The 23,833-nt window shown below is 42.7% G+C and overlaps 1 protein-coding gene across 1 annotated transcript; it reads left to right on the top strand.

Annotated features, from left to right (window-relative positions):
• The first annotated feature begins 9,167 nt into the window (after positions 1-9,167).
• On the top strand, positions 9,168-21,943 carry LOC122006882 (plant UBX domain-containing protein 1-like). The gene is made up of 7 exons (XM_042562559.1): positions 9,168-9,483; positions 9,821-9,923; positions 10,119-10,187; positions 10,484-10,557; positions 11,151-11,280; positions 12,482-12,586; positions 21,484-21,943. Exons 1-7 carry the CDS (start codon positions 9,463-9,465, stop codon positions 21,675-21,677), a joined length of 696 nt encoding a protein of 231 aa, XP_042418493.1. The 5' UTR covers positions 9,168-9,462; the 3' UTR covers positions 21,678-21,943.
• The last annotated feature ends 1,890 nt before the right edge of the window (positions 21,944-23,833 follow it).

The raw sequence follows: 23,833 nt of genomic DNA on the forward strand, positions 1-23,833 counted from the left end.
GCCCCCATAAGAGGAAAGGAATATTATTTTTTATAAAATTTTACAAGAAAAAAAACTCTTATAAAATTTTACAAGCTCTCTTTCCTAAAGTAGGAGTTAAAAAAGGAAAGTTCTAAAAATTAAAACCATGTTTTAAAATTTAAAACTTCTCTTATAAAATTTCCTTTTTTAACAAGGTGATAGAAAATTTAAATTTTAAAACTTATCTTCCTTTTTTTCTTAAACCATGAGGATGGTTAAAAAAGCAAAGTTTTAAAACTTTTAAAACTCTCTATTAAAACATGTGGCCTAATTCAAATAAGGAAAGTTTTAAAAAATTAAAAACTCTCTTTTAAAACTTATAGTTTCTACAAAGAGAAGATTTTAAAAATTTAAAACAACCCTCCTTGTTTGAATTATTGTGGTCGGCCCCTACTAGCTTGATCACCAAGCAATAGGGCCAGCCCCTATAGAAGAGGATGTGGCCGGCTCTTGCTTGGTCACTAAGCATTGGGCCGGCCCCCTTCTTGGACACACCAAGATGGACTTATATTTGGATGAACTTGAGACTATAATGAGGCTACGACATGGACCTAGAGGAGAAATTGGTTTTGGTCTTCCGATGAGCTTGAGTATCCCGTGTTCGCCCCAAACACACAACTCAAGTTCATCGATAATAACTCATTCCACTAGAGAGTTATTATCGCACTACCGCACCAATCCCAAATTACATTATGGGCTCCTTCTTATCATGAGTATGTCAGTCTCCCTGTGTTTAAGATAACAAATGTCTACTAATTAAGTAAGTTACTGACAACTCATTTAATTAATATCTAGCTCCAAGAATAGTACCACTCAACTTCATTGTCATGTCGGACTAAGTCCACCTGCAGGGTTTAACATGACAATCCTTATGAGCTCCTCTTGGGAACATTCTCAACCTAGATAACTAGGACACAGATTCCTTCTATAATCAACAACACACACTATAAGTAATATCATTTCCCAACTTATCGGGCGTATTGATTTATCGAGCTAAACCTCACCCTTTGATAAATCAAAGAAATAAATATTAAATATATGTGCTTGTTATTATATTAGGATTAAGAACGCACACTTCCATAATAACTAAAGTCTAGTTCTTTTACTAAGTCAGTACAAAAAGAACTTACCTAAAATGGTCCTACTCAATACACTTAGAGTGGACCAGTGTAATTTATTAATCAAGATAAACTAACACTTAATTACACTACGACTATTCCGATAGTTTGTTCCTTTCCATCTTAGTCGTGAGCAACTGTTTATAATTTATAAAGAACTGACAACATGATCTTCTGTGTGTGACACCACACACCATGTTGTCTACTATATAGATTAATTGAACAATTATATTTAACAAATAAATGTAGATATTGACCAATGTGATTCTTTTATTTAAAAAAAAAATGTTTACAAAAGCTAGGCTTTTAGTATACACTCTAACAATACAAACAAAACAAACAAGCTAAAGACTAAAACTAAGAAAGGAAATGTAAACCGCCAACATGTTCGTTTAACGTGGTTCGGAGATTAGGGCTCCTATTCCACGGCTGCCCGTAAAGTGGGTGATCCCTATCCGTCAATGGATTAGCCCCCGACAAACTCTGGCTATCTCAAGTCACTCCTTGTGGGTGGAGAAATCTCACCACAACACCAACCAAGACTTTTGAGACTAGTAGACTACTAATTAGGATTTACCACCACTAATTCCGTCAATTATAACCAAGTTCCCAAGCCTTGGTTATATAAGCCACGGGTTGGAAAACCCCGCCCACCAGTTGATTGCTAAAACCATCAATCGACCGCCCTCTATGGAAATTCGACCGTTACATCCCAACGACTCGATACCGGTCGGCTGCTAAAACTAGCAGTCGACTGCTCCACACTGGTCGGGCGAACAGAAGTATTCTGTTCACTCCAGTCGACTGCCCAGTCGACTACATCAATCGACTATTGTTTTCACCAGTCGACTGCTACAGTGCTGCTATAGTAATTGTTGCAGTACTGCTACAGTAAACCCCTAAACCTAGGATTTTACCCTGAGTACAATCTCTCATGCACTCGTACCCCTCACGACTCACTTGACCCTTCATTGCAGCTTTGACCTTTAGCCTTCAAGCATATTTCCTTTAGCTCTCGTCCCTCGGATGCATCCAAGCCCGCGGCTCGTCCCCAATGTCATCATTCGCATATGCCTCGAAGTCGCTTCCTTCGACTCTTGTCCTTGCTACCTTGTCCACGGTCCCTCTGATGCTCCATCCTTCACCGGACCCAAAGCCATCAAGCTGAGTCATATGTGTATTCTGTAAACCTGCACACTCATATACACATATCAAATACAAGGGTGAACTTAACTTAAACCCTTTGCCCAAACACCAAAACACATGGTCGCACGGACCATTGGGATTGCTCCAACAGTAAGTCCATTGGATTTGGGTTTCAGGTTTGGTATGAGATGTTGTACTAACTGGGGGTGGATGTCTCTGTTGTAGTTTCATTGTAACTTCTGTTAGGACCTTCGGATGCGGCTAGAGAGGGAGGTGTGAATAGCCGACCCCAAATTCGCGTTTCTTTCTACAAATCAAGTTAGCGCAACGGAAAAATAACAACAGAAACGTAAATGGAGAAATCAAACCTCAAGCACAGCGATGTAACGAGGTTCGGAGATGATACTCCTACTCCTCGGCGTGTTCGTAAGGTGGACGAAGCCTATCAATCCGTCGGTGGATGAAACCCCGGATAACCGCTTAATATGAACTCCTTCTGGGTGGAGAAACCTCACCACAAAGTCTTTGCAACAGCAAAACAGAGGAGTACAACAATAGAGGAAACAAACAAGAACAATAGAAATTGTAAACACACTTGCTTGCCTTCTCGTCGGAGTCCGTTGATGAAGCAGCAGCTTCACGGCTCCAACAGCTAGAAAACCAGCACGAAGCTCACGCGAAGCTTCAGCAAAACCGAGAGCTCAGCAAATCTCAAGAGGAAGAAGAAGAATTAGCAGAAGTAGTTCTTTCAGTATTGTCTTTCGTTCTTCACTGTAGAGGCCTTATATCATCTGGTATCTCCCTGCAACCTGCGAAGAAGAATAGACGAAAACAGACGAAACAGAGATAGCCGTTGTGTCGCAACGGCTAGGCTTGGACCGATCAGGCTCCATCCTGATCGGTCTGTGGACCGATCAGGCTATAGGTGGATCGGTCCACAGACCGATCCCCCTACCTTCTCTGCCTCCTGATCGTTTCCTGATCGGTCTGGTGACCGATCAGATTACTTACAGTGAGCTACTGTTTGGTTACTGATCGGTCACCAGACCGATCAGAAAACCCATAGTATCACTGGATCGGTTTGCTGACCGATCCAATGCCCATGTGGATTTAGAGCTTCCCATCCCTAAATCCTAAGGCCTTCCTGGTCTTGAGAACGAGCTACCGAGCCCTCTCTGACCTAGTCTGGAGAGCGAGCTACCGAGCCCTCTCCGACTTCCATGTCCGATCCAGAGAACGAGCTCCCGAGCTCTCTCTGACCTAGTCCGGAGAACGAGCTCCCGAGCCCTCTCCGACTTCGTCCAGTCTAGAGAACGAGCTCCCGAGCCCTCTCCGACTTCGTCCGGTCCAGAGAACGAGCTCCCGAGCCCTCTCTGACCTGGTCCGGAGAACGAGCTACCGAGTCCTCTCCGACTTTGTCTGGTCCAGAGAACGAGCTCCCGAGCCCTCTCTGACCTAGTCCGGAGAACGAGCTGTCGAGCCCTCTCAAACTTCCCATGCCAAGTCTCCATACTTGGACTTTTCCCGTGCCAAGTCTCCATACTTGGACTTTTCCGTGCCAAGTCTCCATACTTGGACTTTTCCCGTGCCAAGTCTCCATACTTGGACTTTTCCACACCAAGTCTCCATACTTGGACTTTTCCCGTGCCAAGCTCCCTGCTTGGACTTTTCCACGCCAAGTTCCCTGCTTGGACTTTTCCCGAATCAGGTCAATTCAAGTCGGGTCAACCAGGTCAACCTTGACCAAAGATTGCACCCATAATCTCCCAAGTTTGTATCCTTGTCAAACATCAAGATACAACTTCAACTTTTCTATTCTCGTCAAACATCAGAATAGAACTTTTCTATTCTCGTCAAAATCAGAATAGAACTTTTCTATTCTCGTCAAACCTCAAAATACAACTCGAGTCAGGTCAACTCGAGTCAGGTCAACCAGGTCAACCTTGACCTAAGGTTGCACCAACAGCTTCGACCAAGAATCTGCGACAACGAGTACTTTCCACTAGCATTTTCTGGCAGTTGCACTTCCTGGCCGTGGGTCAACAGGGGTGACTTTGTATTAGGGTAAGGTCTTGGGAATTTGATTCTTGCTGTAGCTTAAACCTGAAATTGAAGCTTGAAAGATTAGGGATAATTGGTCTAAGTGGTTATTCGAAACGATGGAGATTAAATGTTGAATTTAATCTAGGTTTCAAGTTAGATCCGATTTATCGAGCTAACCGAGATTAATAAATGAATTAGGGTTTCCTAGTTTAATAGGAATTTTGATTAAGCTATTGGATACTTGTGAGAGTGGCTTAATTATATGCATGTTGTTAAAGGACCTTGATTTACGACGAGCCACTTGACGTGGGGATAACATTGGACAAACATATATTTGAGGCGAGTACTTTTGCTTTGTTTATCTTTAGTACTTTGACTTTCGTGCATGAATAATATTCAGATAGTTGCTGTATTTATCTTGACTCCACTCATGTTTTTTTCTATGCTTGATACTTAACCACTCGATCTTTTGGATAATCAAATTCGTATTTATACAGTCTCTCGTTGTTATCCATATATATATATATCAGATACTAGATACCATGTTTACCTGTTGTGATTGTTGTTTACTCATGTATCTTATTGAGCATGCCAACTTTATGTAGCATACCTAATTTTTGTTTATATATGTTATGACTGTTGCATCTTGTACATCATGTCATTGCATGCATATAGGCGACCACGTCTCTCTTGTGGGTGAGTGAGTTGTTGGGCCGCGCCACACACTCAGTTATTCATGGGTAGTAGTAGCTGGAGGAGATGTCGCTTTTCCTGTCGTGTCGCACTAGACCACTCATGAGTAGTGGTAGCTGGAGTTGCAAGCAGCAGGGACCTCCTTCGCTTTGTAGCTAGATAACTACTCAGTACCTGTCTACTCGGTCACTTGAGAGGAGTGGCGACCTTTGAGTGGTACAGTTATCTTCGATCTGACCTCTCGATCATACAGGGGTCATGGTGCAGAGAGGTGGACGGGGTGACCATCTGTGCATACCCTGTTGTTATTATACTTATGTTGTTGTTGCTTACTTATGATGTGGTTTTAGTATATCCATATGATAGATATGCAACATATGCTTACATATGTCAAGTTATATACATGTGGTATGTGTTTAGACACTAGTTTACTTATTGGTAATATGTATATACCTTATATATTATCCTTGTAGTTATGAGCAGTACTGTAGCAGATCCTTACTACTCTTGACCTTCTATTATTAGCCTAGGATATGTTTTCAGGTATGGACATTTATTATGATAACATGGTAGTATCTGTTATTTTTTGTACGAGACTGTATACCTTTGCATCTCTATTTATTGATTATGTTCATGCACTATCTGTCTATTACCCGTTAAGTCCCAGTACTCACCGCCCATAAATTGGTTTTTTATTCGTTAGGTAGCAGGTAGATGATACAAGGACACTTGGAGGATCCTGACGGTCGGTCCCATGTCACATTCGAGGACAGATTTTCTGGTTTTGTTGATGCTTTGTTTGTGTTGGAATTTGTGAACTTGGTTTAATAATAATTTGATGTTGACTTGGAGTTTAGTCTTGTGGTTGTGTGTATTTTGATTTGTTGTTGTTGGGTCAAGCCGGGTTGACTCGTATTTAGTTGTTTTGTTGGTTTATGTTCGGTATTTTGTGACTTCCGTTGTGTTTTGTTTCAGCCGTGTGGGTTGCTTATAAACTACGTGGTTGTGTTTATATTCAGCCGTGTGGGCTGTTGTTTGCTTGTGAGTAGCTATGTGGCAATGTATATATGCTTTATATTGTCACAGTTACATGGGAGATGTTGTCTGTTTACCGGGCAGGGACTCCTCTGTGGTGTGACAATAATAAGCCAGCAAGCAAAGCCCTTGATCCTGTCTAGAAAACATGAAAATGGCAAGCTGGGGATGTGGCTACTACATTGACTGGATGTAGACTCCACTCCGCTTTGCAACACAAGAAACGTCAGTGCCGAGCCAAGGAAGGAGTCCTCGGCATTGACCCTTCAACGCTTAAGTCAACCACCGGAAAGAGGAAAAAGACGGAGCAACAATAGACACATGTGTGAATAGTGAATAACACGTACCTCGACTGGTGTATAAACCCCTCCTTTATATAGTGTCCTGGTAGGTGACGTGCATGCTATTGGGGTTGCAAGGTTGTAAACATAGTCCCACATTAAAAACACATAGGAAAGATCATGAGTTTATAAAGAGAAAGATATCTCCATTAGTATGAAGCCTTTTGGGGAGAGCCCAAGAGCAAAGTCATAAGGGTCTAGGCCCAAAGTAGACGATATCATGTTATTGTAGAGATATCTAAATTATTTTCAATCCTACAATTGGTATCAGAGTCCGGACTGCCAGAAGGTTTAACCGCTAACTGTGCACAAAAGCTATGGTATGATTAGGTCATGTGGGTATAATATTGATCTCGAACAAAGAAAGTGGAGCTCCTATGTTCGGATCAAGATGACTAGACACTAGGTAGAAAGTCCTAGTTGCGGCTAGGTAAGGAAGTTCTAGTAGGTCGGGTGGACCGAGGGGCAGGAAGACTTGGTGGGTCGAGGATCGAACGTGGGAAACCTGTGATTTTTTGTTTAAAAGGGGAATTATTGGGGTTGCAAGGTTGCAAACATAGTCCCACATTGAAAACACATGAGAAAGATCATGAGTTTATAAAGAGAAAGATATCTCCATTGGTATGAGGCCTTTTGGAGAGAGCCCAAGAGCAAAGCCATGAGAGCCTAAACCCAAAGTGGATAATATCATGTCATTGTGGAGATATCTAAATTCTTTTCAATCCTACACACTCTTCTCGAGACGTAGGCATGTTCTCCAATTGGCCATGGGCACATTCTCCAATTTGTCTTATGAAAGGATATGTCAGGAAAGTGCCTCTAACACTATACCTTAACAAGACATACATATCCCTTACAAAAACGGCTATTGTTCATGCCTTGTGTCAGTAGCACTATCTCCTAAAAAGATATCCCGAGATATGTCAGTGATCTTGCTGATCGGCCGAGCGAGGCAGTCGCTCGACTAGGGACACGAGAGAAGATCTCCTGATCCCTTTTTTTGTGGGCCAGGGGATGGACCACTCATAATTGCGACCGGATCGTGGCTGCTATTAGGCCGCAATTGGTTGCGATCCCTTCTTGGGTTTACTATTCCCTCCGGATTATAGTTTGGTTTAGAGCAGGCGGCCGGAGGCCGCCCAGAGACCACCAGTGGTGGACAAGTGGCCAAGTTGCTTGACGCCGAGCGGGGGGTAGTCTCCGGGTGGCTTCCGACTACCCGCTTCGAATCAAACTATAACCTGGAGGGGACGGTGAACCCAAATAGGGATTGCAACCAATTGCGGCCACGATCTGACCGCAATTATGAGTGATCCATCCCTTAGTCCACAAAAAAAGGGACCAAGAGATCTGCTCTCCTAGGGACACCTCCGCTAGGTCAGACTTGGATGCTCTTCCCGCGACGATTCGACTTGATAGCTTGTTTCTGCTCGACTGGACTAACACTCCGGTCGTCCCATCGCTCCTTTGCTCTATGATGAGTGCCTGATGATCTTGGCTGCACGGGCATTCTGCTTGGACCACCCTTTGTCAATCGGGCGGTTCATGCCTGATCGACCACTGCAAGAGAGCTCCGCTCGGGCTCCTTCGATGAGCCCGTTGGTTCTCTGGTGTTGACCTCCTTGACTTTGACCTCTACGTCGGATGCTCTCTCCATCCTTTGACCCACACTTAGTGGGCCACGTTTATCATGACATCAAACACCTTCCACATCCTTTCTTCTCCTAAACAAGCAACATCCTCTACACAACAAATAAGGAATTCTACTCAAAATTAATCGTAATTGGTTTCCTATTCAGCAAAAACGATGCGAGACGGTGACGCACCTGCTTGCATTGCCTGGTGAGGTAGCGACATGGCAACCTCTCAAGCTGTCGCTGCCCCACCAAGCAATAACATGACTTCTGCCTTGCCAAATAGTGATGCGACCGCTCGTGACGTTGTCGCTTACGAACTATTGTTTATAATTTAAATTTTATTTTTATTCAATTTTATTGAGATTCTTGTTTTTTAAGTCTTAAAAATAATTAAGACAATCCTATGTAATGATTACAATACGGATTTATCATGTTAAATAATATTTATAATAGTTATGATTTTTATAACTACTACACTATAGATTTATTTTATTCGTAACTATTATAATATATTTTTATAAGACCAAATTCTATGTTAAATAATATTTATAATAGTTATGATTTTTATAACTACTACACTATAGATTTATTTTATTCGTAACTATTATAATATATTTTTATAAGACCAAATTCTTTGATCCGTAATATGTAGTCCCTTTCGTAATTTGTATATCATATCATGATCAGAATTTTGTTAAAATTGACTGTAATTTTTCTTGGATTCATTTTCTCATTTAAATTATAATTTCATATTGAGTAAGATTAGAGAGGGTAGATCCTCTGGACCATTTTTTGTGATATAGGGGATGATTCCTAAGTATTTATTGGTGAAATATATAATCCCTACTTATAAAATAGATGAAGATCATTTATCTTCATCAACACATATCTAAAGATCATTCTTTGAATTGTAAAAAGTGATCCAGAGGATCTAGGTGACAACCGGTGGCTGACAGACTATATGATGCCGAACGGATCTATTACCAGGGACCTCTGGTCGCCTAGCTCAGAAGATTATAGAAAGGACTAGAAAAAGATCAATGGCGGATAAGAGAATCTGAATATTCAGTTGATTTCGCAGGTGATAAATTCACAAATACAGGGGCTATTTATAACAAAGGAAAAAGGAGCTGCACTTCGTCCGTCGTAAATAGAGGGGCTTTTTTATTTTTGCCCAAAATAATGACTTAGCCCTCCGTCGTAAATCAGGAGCTGCACTTCGTCCTCGACCGTGAGTTCCCCTCAGCTCCCAGTTGTTAATCGGAAGACCACTCCTCCGCCCTCTGCTGTCACTCGCAAAGCCCCCTTTATCCTTCGCCGTACGACCGCGGGCTTCAACTACACCGTTCGCCCTTGATCGCGAGGTTCCTGACCCACCCACCCTTTGCCGTCAACTGGGTCGCATCTCAGTTAGGAGCACCGATCTCGATGGATGCAGAGCAGGCCAAGGTCGTCTTCTCCTCCTCTCTCTGGATCTCTTATCGCCGCTCTTTCCTTGTGTGATTTCAAGTCTCATTTCTAGGGTTGATTTCTTTCTTTCTTTTTGCTTTTCCTTCGTTTTGCTGGATGGTGTTTATTTAGGCAAATTGACGCCGTAAACGGATAAATCCTCTAATAGCTTTGTCTGGGAGGAGGAAACTGCCTTTCAGTGTTCTTTGTAATGAAAACATCTTGATGCTTATTGGACGAGTCTCCTTGATGTGTCTGTGTGGCTAATTGCTACTGCATTTGATGTCGATTAACTTTACTTTGAATCTATTGCATAATTTATATAAAATATTTTCAGGCTAAGCTTTTAGCTGTGGAGAAGGAGCTTGGTCATGCAATTCGTGTTTTTACAAACGCTGCCAGTTCAGCAAAACCTGACGAAGTTTCCCCTTCATCTACAGGTCTATCGTGCATTAGTTTGTTACCATGGGTTTCTTTACGTACATGAATGCAACAAGAGCCCATTAAAGATTCTTCCTTAACAATCTGAAAATCTCTGTTAATGTTTTATAGTCTCTTTCATTAATTATAATCTTTGACCAAGCGGATTGCAATTTTTCACATCGCATTTTAACTGGTAATCAATCTATGTGCAGAGGAACCTGATGAATTTTATGAATTTACACCCGATGATTATTACCGGATCATGTCCGATAGAATTGGAGGTAGTGTTCATTGTTGTTCATGTAATATGCATTTGGAACTTAACATAGTTTAAATTCTTAGTTTTCATGGAACCATTATATGCTATCCATTTTTCCTCTGTAGAAAATTCTTAGTTTGACCCATTTGGAACTTAACACAGTTTAAATTCTTAGTTTAAATCATAGGACAGAATAGTGGGACAGGATCAAGTTAACAAGCTGTAGAAAATTCTTTTGTTTCCAACCTCGTATTTTTACTCAGTTGATAGTTTTTGTGTTATCTTCTTTTAATAAATATTCCTCTGCTAATTTAACAGCACAATCACAAATTCTTAAGACCCGCAAAATGAGAGAGGCAGATGCAGCAGCCCTTAAAGCAAAAATAACCAAGGTACGAGGGCTAACTGTATTTACTCTTCTTTTAAGGTTCTTTAATTTTGTTTTTTTATTGATATTTCCTATTACCTAGTAATTATGGCTATCATGTACCATACTATTTCACTTATCTTCTTAGAGAGAAATCAACCTTTTTTTCTGCTGTCCTTGGTCTTTTATATAATATCTTGCTGAAATTCACTTCTAAATAACTTGTCTCAACCAAGATGAACTTAAATATATCAGAAAGAAAGTTGTTGAAGAAGGAAGTTAAAAGTAGTTTTTAGCAATGCCTAAATATACTTATTCGTCAAGTAAATAAAAGTGTGCTTGCTGATCTTCTTGTAAATGTCAATGGATAAACAATAACAAATATTGTATTATTTATATGTTTATATTATTCAAAAAATGCCTTCAGGTTGTTGATGTGTATTTGTTAATAAGTAATTGAAAATTATCTCATTAATTATATTATGTATATAAATCATAGGCTCAAGGCGGATTGCCTACTATCTAGTGCCTAACATAATACTAAAATATGGAAGAGATGCAAATTAAATTTAAGAATGACTATATATAATTAAGAATATCTTTGAATTTTTCTCCTAGGCTGTTATCAGGGTTCATTTCCCAGATAACTATATTCTTGAGGCAAAGTTCCAACCAACGGAGACTCTCCAGAGCTTGATGGATCTCTTGAAGAAAGCAGTTGCTCATCCTGATCTACCATTCTATATATGTAAGTGATCTTTTTGAAGCATAAATAAGGTGTTGTATAAAATATGAGTGATAGATGTCTTAGCAATTCCTTTGTGTCATGTTATTCACTGTGATCCATCCAAATTTAGTTATTCCATATGATTGATTTTGAGAGAGATTTTTTCTGATAAAAAACAGAGTATTTTCCACTTGACCAGCTAGGCATGCACACATTGTAGATGATTGTACATAGGCTACAAATAATATCTTGTAGACCCTGATTCATTGGCCATTCCTATTATGGTTGGAGAGTTAAAATTAGCTAGCTAACCACTTATAACAAAAGCTTGAGATGCTTAGGGAAGAGATTAATTGGTATATTTGTACTTTTAACACCTCATGTTTGAGAGTGCAGATCGGATTTGATCCTAGCCTAACATGTTGGCTAACTCAAATTGACTAGGAAAGTATATGCTATATTGCAACTGACAGGATTTGAACATTCAAAACCTCATGTTCTGATATGCATTTGAAAATTTTAAAAGTAAAGATTATTCTAATTAGCTATATAACTGAACAATTGCAGTGCTACATGAAAAGATTAAGTGTTTCCTCATGCACATCATGTTATTATTGTTAGATCAAATTGCTTAATATTCTGACACAACAAAGTTTCATCATATTTATTTTTAGATGAGATATCGACTGGACATATGTACAAAACTGAACATGCCTGTTTTCTGAAGGTTGTTGAACACACAGACCTAAAAGGTTTTGGCTTTTGCAAGCCAGAACATGCCATTTGGCTTTTCTTGAGTCATGAACATCACTCATCCTCAAATTTCTCCCTAGGTTTGTTAGTAGGGCAATTGTTCATTCCCCCCTAGCCTTCATTCCATTTAGAATTTAGTCCTTTTTACATAAAACAATTATTAGGCTTTGTCGATTGGATGAGAATGAGATTTTAGTCTCACTAAGATCACTTTAACACAATTGAGGGAATCTTGTCCAAACATCTCTTTTGCTTCCTCTTTGGACAAGCATGTGATTCTCCTGCATGCCATTATTGTTTCATAGTTGTCTGTACTTTGTAATTTGATTTCTAATTTAATTTATTAAATTGAAATGTTCAACGAAAACAGTTTTTGAGTGAATGCCATCTTGGATTATGATTTTTTGCACAAATGATTTAATATTTGTCCATAGAAGAGGAAAGAATCTTAATGATTATTTTGCTTCAGATACCACTCCTCCAAAGGAACATGTTAAAGATACATCAAAGGATTTCTACACGGCTGGCTTCGCTCCAGGAGCTATTGTCTATTTTTCTTATGATCTTCCAAAAGGTTTGTCTTTGTTACTTAAGCGAATTAGCTAATTGATAGATACTTATGATGAACAACAAAAGACAAGAAAATATATGGCTCTTATATAAGCTGCCTTTTTTGCATAGAAGCTAAAGTTTACTGACCAATATTTTGTTCACTAGAAGGCTAATAAGTGGTAGTTGTTTCAGTATGTACAATTCAAGGTGCTAAGTACGGATAGGCGTAGGTTTCTTTGTAAGTGTTGTCTGTTGTTTAAGGATGTATAAGCAAAATTGAAAAAATAAGAATAATATTCTTCTCTTCATACTTCTGACTCTCTCTTCTCTATGCTCTGACTATGCAATATAAGTCTTCACAACTATCGTTTTCTTATAAAAAGGTTCAAATGTCAAATTAGGCATGGATGACATCAATACCAACAAGGTTTAAAATCTCAAACTGTGGTTTTAGTCAAGGTTTCAGACTATACAGCCAACTTGAGATGTGCTACTCGTGCCAAGTGTTAGCACTAGAAGCTTCCTAAATGTTTACACCAGAAGAGGAGATGAGGAAAGGAGTAGAGGGAAACCCACGAATATATCACAAAGAGGGCCCAGAGGGTTGCCTTGGGTGACAATAACGTCAAAGAGGGTGGTGACCTTTGCATTGGAGAAGGGTGATGCCAAGAAGGTTAGAGGTATTGGATCGCATGCATGTTGCGAGCTCCCAGAAGTTCCACTGAAGGCCATGAGAAAGTTGTGTGGAGGAGAAATCTTAATCCTTGGTATGTGGCGAGACTTCAAAGCTTGTCCAAGAAGCTTTCATGGACCACAAGAAGTTGTAGCTATTGCTGGTTGTTGTGTGAAAGTCTCAAGAGCTTGTGATATCTTTGCCGATCTCAAACAAAAATGCCCTTCATCTCAAGCTAAGCTGTCACTGATTTTGGAAGTTATGTGGAAAGCCCTTGTCGTGATGCAGAACCTTGGCCAACCATGAGCAAAATTGCTTCTGTCTCAGGACTCTTGGAAAGTTGCTGCCATCATCACAAGGTGTTGTTGGGTGTTTTGCTATCTTGAGGTTGTTCCGTGTATCGATCGGTGCCGGAATGAGAAATTTTGCCTATGCTAACTGGCACAAAACAAACTTCAATATAATAATCCATTCATACAACATAGCATGAACATCATAACTCAAGTTGAGAAAAAAGCAACAAGTCAGCAATATCCTTTAGAAAATATTTTAGAAACATGATCAACAAATCAATAACAGTGTTGTTGACCTCTGCTTCCCGCATTCCTATAACCACTCGCACTCATCATCTTTCTGGCATAGAACAAGAAAATGACATTTTTATTATATAGATTTGGAAGAATCAAGAATGTGCCTTAAGAATAAGCCACTAAGGTGACACCAAAAATTGAAAGAACCATATGATCCTGTCCGAATCAGAAGTCAACGGACGCTGGGGACGTGGCGCTCCCTGCTGGACCCTCGAGTGCTCCGGCGAACCTGCAACAAACCGAGCCGGGAGGGGTGTCCCGGCGACGGCCCTCCGACGCTCAAGTCAGGCGAGGAATAACAAAGAGGTGGCTTCAGAGATTAAGACCCGCGTACCTCCGATGAAGAAATGGAGGCCTTATATAGACCTCTCGAAGGAGCCTGGGCGCGCCAATCAAAGCAATCACCTGCTTTCGACCATGCTCAGGTATGGGTTTGTCAGAAGAGCATCCATAAGGCCATACCGCTACTGTATCAACCTCTCCATGATGTGACGGCGAGATCCTCCATCGTGCACTCTTGTGTACGGCATAATCATCAGACATGCCTTTGCTGACATCCCATATCCTGAGCCGAACGAATAGGCCGCTCGGCTAATCTTTGTATCCTCGCCCTTATCCTGGCCGAGCGAACCACCCGCTTGGCCCTTCGGTCCCAGCCGGGCGGACACCCGCTCGGCCATTCAGTCTTCCCGCCTTGGCGTCGGAAACCCAAGCCCATGGCTGGGCTATCTTTGGCTCCGCTCGGACCTACTCAACTGCTCGGCGCGGCCATTAACCGCTTAGTCAGCCCTCCATCTGTCCTCAAGCTGGGACCCTTCAGGAAGTGGGTCCCCCATTCTTACCGCCGGATCACTTGCCTTCCCTTTAAGTCTAGTCGAAGGAGGCAGTGAGTCCGACTGACTGGACTATGTGTCCGAGCGGGCGGTCGTCGCCTTACCGTCGCTTATAATATCCCTTGAGCCGTTCGGCCCTTATGCCAAATTCAGCCGCTCGGCTCTTCGTTTTGGTTGTCTTGTCGCTCAACGTGGATGTTTGCTTGTCTAAATCTTTTCGAAAATCACGCAAATCCTCTTCATTAAGTCGAAGCATGCGAGGTATGGGCGCATTAATTGCGCCTGGTGACAGAGCGCCACGTGGCTCTTCTTGCGTGGCGGTGATGATCCGTACGATGGGACGCCGATTACTTTGAAATGGACGGTTAGATGATGACCTCGCCTCTCGTGACCTGCATCCGACGGACGAGGCCGACCAGCCTCGTTCGCATAAAGCCTTCGTCTTCGCCTTTACGCTGCATTCTCTATTTCATTCCGCGTCTTCCGTCGAAGGTGCCCGAGGCTGCCTCATTCCGGCTGTCCTAGTTCTTGCCTCTTGGTGGTTTTCTGCTTTCTGGTGATCTTCTCCGCTCATCTTCCCTCAGTAAGCTTCTCCCTTCCTTTCGTTCGGCCTTTCCCTTTCGCGTGGGACTTCTTTCGTTCCCTTGCTTGCGAACCTTTATCTGCCCTCCGTTTCCGAGTTTCTTTCGGCTTCCTTCTTTCTTTTTCTTGGTACTTTAGTCATGGCAAGCACTTCCGTACCCACTGTTGATGTTCATGGCCCTTGGTATCTGACCATAGAGAGTCGATTTGATGAAGAGGGCGCTCGGCGCCTTGTTCGGACGTACGGGATCCCTGATGATCATGAAATAGTTATAGCCGACCCGACCGACCGGCCGTTTGTTTTTTCTAGACCAATTCCAGGGCGGCCTTAGATTTCCTACCCATCCCTTTATTTTGGAGGTTTGTAATTATTTCCGCATCCCGCTCGGCCAACTTGTGCCGAATTCCTTTAGGCTGCTGAGCGGGGTGGTCGTCCTCTTTAGGCTGCACAGTATCCCACTCGACCCCAAGATATTCCACCCCAAACAATCCGAGTTGGGCACTTTTATTTTCCAAAGTAGAATAGGCTTGAAATTTTTTGATAATATGCCGACCTCCAACAAGCACTGGAAGGAGTTCTTCTTCTATATCGACTTCCCGAGCGGCCGATTCCGAACCAAATGGCAGACCCAGCAAGTTCAGAAGCAATCCAGCCTACCTTCATGCGGCAAATTGGTTGTCCGGTCAGTGATAAAAGATCGGTTGCTTCTCGAGGGGTGTTGTACATTTTGGATTATCTCCGTTCGGGCGAATCTCCCTACCGCGTGAGTAAGGACTCTTTACTCCTTCGCCTTTTTATCTAAGCGATTTTAATTTTTCCACTGCGGTGAAGTCGTGCGCTCAAGGCTACGATCATTCAAGGCCGTGGAAATTGGGCTACTAAAAGAACTCGCCGAGCGGGGTCTCATCCCCAGCCGCCCGGCAGATGCAGGAGAGGGGGGGGCGCAGTCCGCCCCTGAAACAGAGGTTGCCCCGTCCGCTTCAACGGAGGTTGAGGCGGATCCTGTTTCCTCCGCTCCAGCCGAGATGGGAGTCCCCCGGGCCGGGGATTCACCACTGGAAGTTCGGCGGAAACGTCAAAGAGGCTCCAGCCTTCCGCCGACCCAAGAGGGCGATCCACAGGCGCCGATCGGGGTCGCTTCGTCAGATCGCACGCCATCGCAGATCGGGACCCAGTGGCCTCGCCCACCGAATCTGGGCGTCCTCGAAAAGCTTGGCGAGCGGACCCGTCAAGGTTATTTCATGAACGGGGCTTGATGGCCGATCGGCGGACAATAAATATTCCTTCGAGGGGAATCGAAGGGTAGTCTTGATGGTAGGGTCCCTCTGGCTCTCCTCCACGGACTCGTCGTCGCTTACGACGGTTGGGCGAAACTTCAACCATAGGGGAGTCCTCGGGCCCGGCGACTGCGTCTGAGGAAGTGCCGGCCGGCCACCCTACCATCAAGACTACCCTTCGATTCCCCTCGGAGGAATATTTATTGTCCGCCGATCGGCCATCAAGCCCCGTTCATGAAATAACCTTGACGGGTCTGCTCGCCAAGCTTTGTGGCCCTCATGACGCCTAAGCAGCTAGGCGATAACAACATGCAGCAGGCCACTCAGGTAGGTTCATTTTTCTTCTTGTGCCCTGCTACTGTTCAGTTCCTGATTTTATTATTTTCCTTACAGCATTGGGCCGAGCAAATCGCCACTAGCCATCGGCTAGCTGAGCTGGAGGATCTCATTGAAAAACTCCAAGTCTCGGGGGGTCCATCAGCCGAGCGGGAGAAACAAGCCCTCGAGGCCGAACAGAAGAAGTCCGCCGACCTGGCTACAGAGGTGGCTCGACTCGAAGACTTGGTGAAGAAGCGCGACGGAGACGTGAAGCGCGCCAGTAGCCGGAAGAGGCGGGCGATTGCTGATCTGGACAAGATGAAAGTTGAAGTCCGAGCCCTAGATCAGCAATCTAAGAAACTGGAAGCCCAACTAACTGCTGAACGGGAGGGGCGCTCGGCTGAACGTACTAAAGCGGAGGTCGACCAGAAAGTTCTCCAAGATTCACTTATTGCCTCCCGGGCGGCTCTCAGAAAATATAAGGAGGGAGAGCCGAGTCGCCTAGCAGCAGCGCGCCAAGAATACCTCTGCTCGGAGCGGTTCGGCACAAAATTCGGTGGCAACGTCTCCTCGACTTTCGCCGAGGCGGTCAAGGTCACCATGGCGTACTTGAAGAAGGGTGGCCACCTTCCTGCGGGAATGCACATTCCTGCCTCCGACCTGGCGGCCATGATAGATGATATCCCGGACGCCTTTTTTAATTTTGAGGACCCGGAGTGAGGCGAGTTCTTCTAAGTACTTCTTGTATTTCATCCGCTCTGCTGATGTAAATTTTTGCATGTGCCGATCGGCCAAATTGTGTTCCTTTGCCTGTATTTTTGTTTGCCCTTCATTGCCATTTTTTAGTCTGTTTGGTGCTTATTCGTAGAATCAGTTAAGCTCCACGTGTTTCCCACTGGACGACCGATCAGGTTAATCAATTGGCTTGTTTTCCTCGAAATCGTTTAGCGATTAGCTGCACTATTTGTATTCAGTGAATGCGAAGTATTGGCAAACCGATGGCCGATCGGACTTAATCAATTTAGTACTTGCGAACGCTCGTTATTTGGCGTCCTTAGTTCCGTCCAGTAAGTTCACAGTCGGGGGCCTTCGCTCTCGAGCTCGTCGGCGCGGATATTTATAGCCGATCGGCGTGACTCTCGATCTTTAACGACGGAGCTCGTCGGCGCGGATATTTATAGCCGATCGGCGCGGCTCTCGATCTTTAACGACGGAGCTCGTCGGCGCGGATATTTATAGCCGATCGGCGCGACTCTCGATCTTTAACGACGGAGCTCGTCGGCGCGGATATTTATAGCCGATCGGCGCGGCTCTCGATCTTTAACGACGGAGCTCGTCGGCGCGGATATTTATAGTCGATCTATAGCCGATCGGCGCGGCTCTCGATCTTTAACGACGGAGCTCGTCGGCGCGGATATTTATAGCCGATCGGCGCGGCTCTCGATCTTTAACGACGGAGCTCGTCGGCGCGGATATTTATAGCCGATCGGCGCGGCTCTCGATCTTTAACGACGGAGCTCGTCGGCGCGGATATTTATAGCCGGTCGGCGCGGCTCTCGATCTTTAACGACGGAGCTCGTCGGCGCGGCTCTCGATCTTTAACGACGGAGCTCGTCGGCGCGGATATTTATAGCCGATCGGCGCGGCTCTCGATCTTTAACGACGGAGCTCGTCGGCGCGGATATTTATAGCCGGTCGGCGCGGCTCTCGATCTTTAACGACGGAGCTCGTCGGCGCGGATATTTATAGCCGATCGGCGCGGCTCTCGATCTTTAACGACGGAGCTCGTCGGCGCGGATGTTTATAGCCGATCGGCGCGGCTCTCGATCTTTAACGACGGAGCCCGTCGGCGCGGATATTTATAGCCGATCGGCGCGGCTCTACGGTTTAACGTCTGGGCTAGACGACCTTTCAGGCTAATTTTGATTCTTCCGTTCGGCGAAGCTTTTTGCCCTCTTTTTTATCACTTTTGCTTCCGACGTTATGAGGCTATAGGCTAACCGAAAATATACAAAGAATTAGCGCCATATTACACCACTTTGCTTCCCGCACGTGGCCTTCGATTTTTGTGTCAATGCTTGGGTATCGTACGCCCGGCCGAACGGCACGGGGTCTTCAGCATTGAGCATTTTGGCTCGGATAATTTACCTCCGTCCGAGCGGCACGGGGCCTTCAGATACTATACCTCCGGCTGAGCAGCTCGGGCTTCCCATCGAGCCTTTGGCTCGGCTAATACACTCCCGGCCGAGCGGCACGGGGTCTTCCCATCGAGCTCGGGGCTCGGTTTATTTACTCCCGGCCGAGCGGCGCGGGAGTTTTTACTCAAGAAACTACAAATTTATGAGCAACAGAAATAATTGAAGAACTGACCTGCCGACCAGCAGGGGATCTGACCCAATTTCTTGACTCCCGAATACCCGTGGAGTGAGAAGAATATATATACATGTCGAAACTCATCAAGGCTTCCTCGTCGGACCGATATCGGGGTAGGCGTTGCTCCCACTTGAATTCCGGTCGGACCCCCACTTTGCCCCCATTTCGCCTGTTGCTCCGGTCGGTCCGCTCAGCTGTGCTATCCGCTCAGCTTGAGCCTTCTGTTTCTGCTGCTCTTGCCTCAATTAGAGCGTCGGGCCTCTCCTGGGAGAGCATCACGGTGTGTAGTCTTCCAACCTCGTCCATTGCCTCTGCTCGGATGCAGGTGCGTTCCCACAGACGGCGCCAAATTGATCCTGTCCGAATCAGAAGTCAACGGACGCTGGGGACGTGGCGCTCCCTGCTGGACCCTCGAGTGCTCCGGCGAACCTGCAACAAACCGAGCCAGGAGGGGTGTCCCGGCGACGCTCAAGTCAGGCGAGGAATAACAAAGAGGTGGCTTCAGAGATTAAGACCCGCGTACCTCCGATGAAGAAATGGAGGCCTTATATAGACCTCTCGAAGGAGCCTGGGCGCGCCAATCAAAGCAATCACCTGCTTTCGACCATGCTTAGGTATGGGTTTGTCAGAAGGGCATCCATAAGGCCATACCGCTACTGTATCAACCTCTCCATGATGTGACGACGAGATCCTCCATCGTGCACTCTTGTGTACGGCATAATCATCAGACATGCCTTTGCTGACATCCCATATCCTGAGCCGAACGAATAGGCCGCTCGGCTAATCTTTGTATCCTCGCCCTTATCCTGGCCGAGCGAACCACCCGCTCGGCCCTTCGGTCCCAGCCGGGCGGACACCCGCTCGGCCATTCAGTCTTCCCGCCTTGGCGTCGGAAACCCAAGCCCATGGCTGGGTTATCTTTGGCTCCGCTCGGACCTACTCAACTGCTCGGCGCGGCCATTAACCGCTTAGTCAGCCCTCCATCTGTCCTCAAGCTGGGACCCTTCAGGAAGTGGGTCCCCCATTCTTACCGCCGGATCACCATATAATTTAGACAAGAGGATAATAATAGCACAGTATACCCTATTAATAGTTTTTTTTAATAAGAAAACAACAGCAGAAAATTGTGGAAGAATTGGACCATTAGAGAGAGGATAGAAATTTGATAAGAGGGAAGAGATCCTATACGAGGCAAAAACTCTAGCTTTCTGCATAGGAAATATAATGTTGGGAGTTTTCTGAGGAAAGAAGTGTAGCTGTGCTGGATATGTGAAAAAGCTCATGAGAAATGAGAGGGTTACGAGATAAAATAAGCTGTGCTGGATATGTGAAAGATCATGAGAAGTAACAGGGTTATGAGATAAAATAAAAAGGTCACAAGAAGTTATTATTCATCTGTTGTTTCCTCAGTCAGCCTGATTTTGGTAGACCAAATACAAGAATTAGATCAAAATCTTTTTTCTTGGTTTATCCTTACTAAGTTATCCATCCTTCCAACCAATCCACCAAAAGGATGAACACATGGGTCTATTTATCTAATCATTTCATACTCGAAATATGATATGGTCTTGTTGCTTGCTTTTTATTGGTCAATTAAGTCTCATTGTTCATATGGTTGTATTGTATGCAGTGGTGGTACTTGTGCTAAGGCTGCATTCTGTTTAGACAATATGTTTGATTCATGTGGTGCCTAATAAAATTTGTATTTAATCCAGTTAGGAATGGTGGAAATTATCTTTACCTGCCTTTCTTTTTGATTGTGTAGCATTTTGCCAGGTTTAGCTAGGGAAACTCACCAAATTTCCATTGATTGAGAAACTGAAATCTTGCTGCAATCCAAAATATAGTGTAGTCGTTTTTGATAACTCTAGAATATTGTGTACATTGCCGATATTCAAATCTGTTGTTCTTGAGATATAATGGATGTTTTATTTTTTCTTAGTAGTTCCATTACCTCGTTTCCAATCCAAACCTCACATTTTCCTAATTTGAAGAAGAATATGATAATGAAGTTAGCCATTGGAAATGTTTTAAAAAAAATCCACTTCTTTACTAAAATATTCATGCATGCATAAAAAGGACATTATTTTGATTCAATTTTTTTGAATAACATTATTTTAGTTATATCAAAGATCAATATATCTAGTAGTCATTTTTGTTGTCTTCTAAATTTATTTGCTTAAATAATATAGAACTTGTGGGCACTAATGCACCAATTATGCACCCAGACAATTGTATTTTTAGAAAATGATACCTTGCATTTTGTTTACAGATTTGGACTCTGATAATTCAAAAGGACCATATCTTCGTGATGACATCATTTCATTGAATGGTTTGGATCTGACTACTGAACAAGCAGATCCTGTCCATCCTGAAGAGCCAAAAGTAGTGCAGATTCCATCTCCTGTTCTTGATTCTAGGCCACCTGCAAAGAAACCAACCAAGCCTAAATGGCTTAAGCTGTGAATGTGGTCCTCAGATAATTCTGTACTTATCCGTCCAGTTCGTTACATGAATGAAGAATCAAACTTACATGTGATTTATTTGCCTCTAATCATATTAGACAATGACCAATCAACCATGTTCTGTTTCCAACCAAACCTGAAGGCGGTTGTGCACTGTCAACACCCTGAGAAATTAGGGGAATGCCTAAAGAATCATTATAACTTGTACATATGATATCATATGAGAATCATTGTTGTTTCTGGTAATAATTGTTGATTACCGGTTTACCCTTTTTGTGCTTAGTTAAAGCCTTTCTAGTTTGCTTTGCCATCTCCATATAGTGCGAACAATGGCCATTAGCTAAGTAATTGTTGAATGATAAAGCTATCTAAAATTTTTCATGTTTAGGTTGTGACAGGAGAAGATACTAGTCTGTATCGGCTGTAATCCAGTTGCCATGTTCGATTTAGATTCGTTAACATTGAGACTCTACAGGCCCAAAACACTATTGCTATGCAGAGTCTGTTAAACAATCTGATGCAACTCTATGCTAAACCTTTAGTTAGTAAAATGGGTCAGTTAGTGTCGGACCTCAACACGCTTTAAGCCTAATCAAATCGACCCAATCAAGCCGACAACAAATAATTATAATCGAGATAAGCTACAATGCGACATCTGACTGGTTCAATCGTCACTCGTGGCATCTGGTGAAACATCATGCTCTCTGGTGAGTGATATCTCCTCTTTCCATTTTGTGGTTTGATAGATACTCCAAACATCTCCTTTCCTCTTTATCTCTTTCTCTTGTCCCCCATTTTTGTCGTTTCGATCTTTTGTCTATTCTCCCGGACGATAGGTAGGAGTTTATTAGTGATCTACTATTCAGTTTTTGCATCTCAGCCATCTATCAGAGCTAAAAAGTTGGGAGACAAAGATAAGAAGAAGATGATAAAGGGGTCTTGGCATCCAAAAGAAAAAGATTACTCATTGAGTTGTGGCAGGCCATGCCATGTGCTCCCAATTTAAAGTTTGGATCAGGACCATGAATTAGCTCACCTTCTATTCTTGCAAAGTGCACCTCATACCGACATCATTTTCTCTAGAGCTAAATGGAAAGCTATGTTCATTCTCTAAAAGAAAATTGACTATTGAGCCAAACTGGGACAGACCTTGTTGCTCGAGCAGCCCAAATGTAGCAGTACTCATCTGACTCGGTGGGGATGTGGTTGGGGGCATGACCCAGACGACTGGTGAAAAAGGTGGAAGTGCATTTAGCACATATCCTACCCGAAACGACCTAGTTTCAATACGACAATGTGTTAAGGGTTAACTATAGGGGTGTGTTTAGTTCAAGTTATCATATATAACTTTGGTTATGTGATTATCAGGTAATCACATAACCAAGGTTATGGGGAATAAAAATTCCGGGGTTTTCTTGATTCCGGGGTTAACAAATTTTTTATACCAAAAATACCCTCCGATAAGAAAAAACATGGAAAAAAGAGAAAAAATGTAAAAAAATATAAAAAAATGTAAAAAAAATATTTAAAAATTTTTAAAAATAAATAATTTTAAAAAATAATTTTTTAAAAAATATATATAAATTTTAAAAATAAAAAATTTTAAAAAATTTTAAAAATAAAAAAATTATAAAAATTTAAAAATTTTAACAATAAAAAATTAAAAATTAAAATAAATAAATTAAAATTTAAATTTAAAATATGTAAAAAAAATATAAATATGAATAATATAAAAATATATAAAAACATTAAAAAAATATATAAAAAAGTAAAAAAATATATACAAGAAAAAGAAAAGTAAAAAAAACATAAATAATAATAATAATAATATGTATAGTTGATTTTGTAACTGAGGGTAATACGGTAAAATATTAAACTAAGGTATTCATTAAAACCTTCAAACAAACAAGTTTTTGTTGCATTACCTAAGTTGAACCAAACAACATTTAAGGTGCGTTTGGAAGCCATTGTTGTAATAGAAATTATACTTTTACTCTCAAATTTATAAATTGTATATAAGACAATAGATTCAAGCGAAAATCTTATTAATAGTGATCTTATAGGTGATTTTTCTCTATTCCGACTAACTTTACTAGAGCAACTTCAATTTGAACAACAAATACAAATGTAGATTTCTCTTACTTTGATGGCGTAAGT

This window comes from Zingiber officinale, chromosome 7B, assembly GCF_018446385.1.
Source record: "Zingiber officinale cultivar Zhangliang chromosome 7B, Zo_v1.1, whole genome shotgun sequence".
Classification (NCBI taxonomy): Eukaryota; Viridiplantae; Streptophyta; class Magnoliopsida; order Zingiberales; family Zingiberaceae; genus Zingiber; species Zingiber officinale.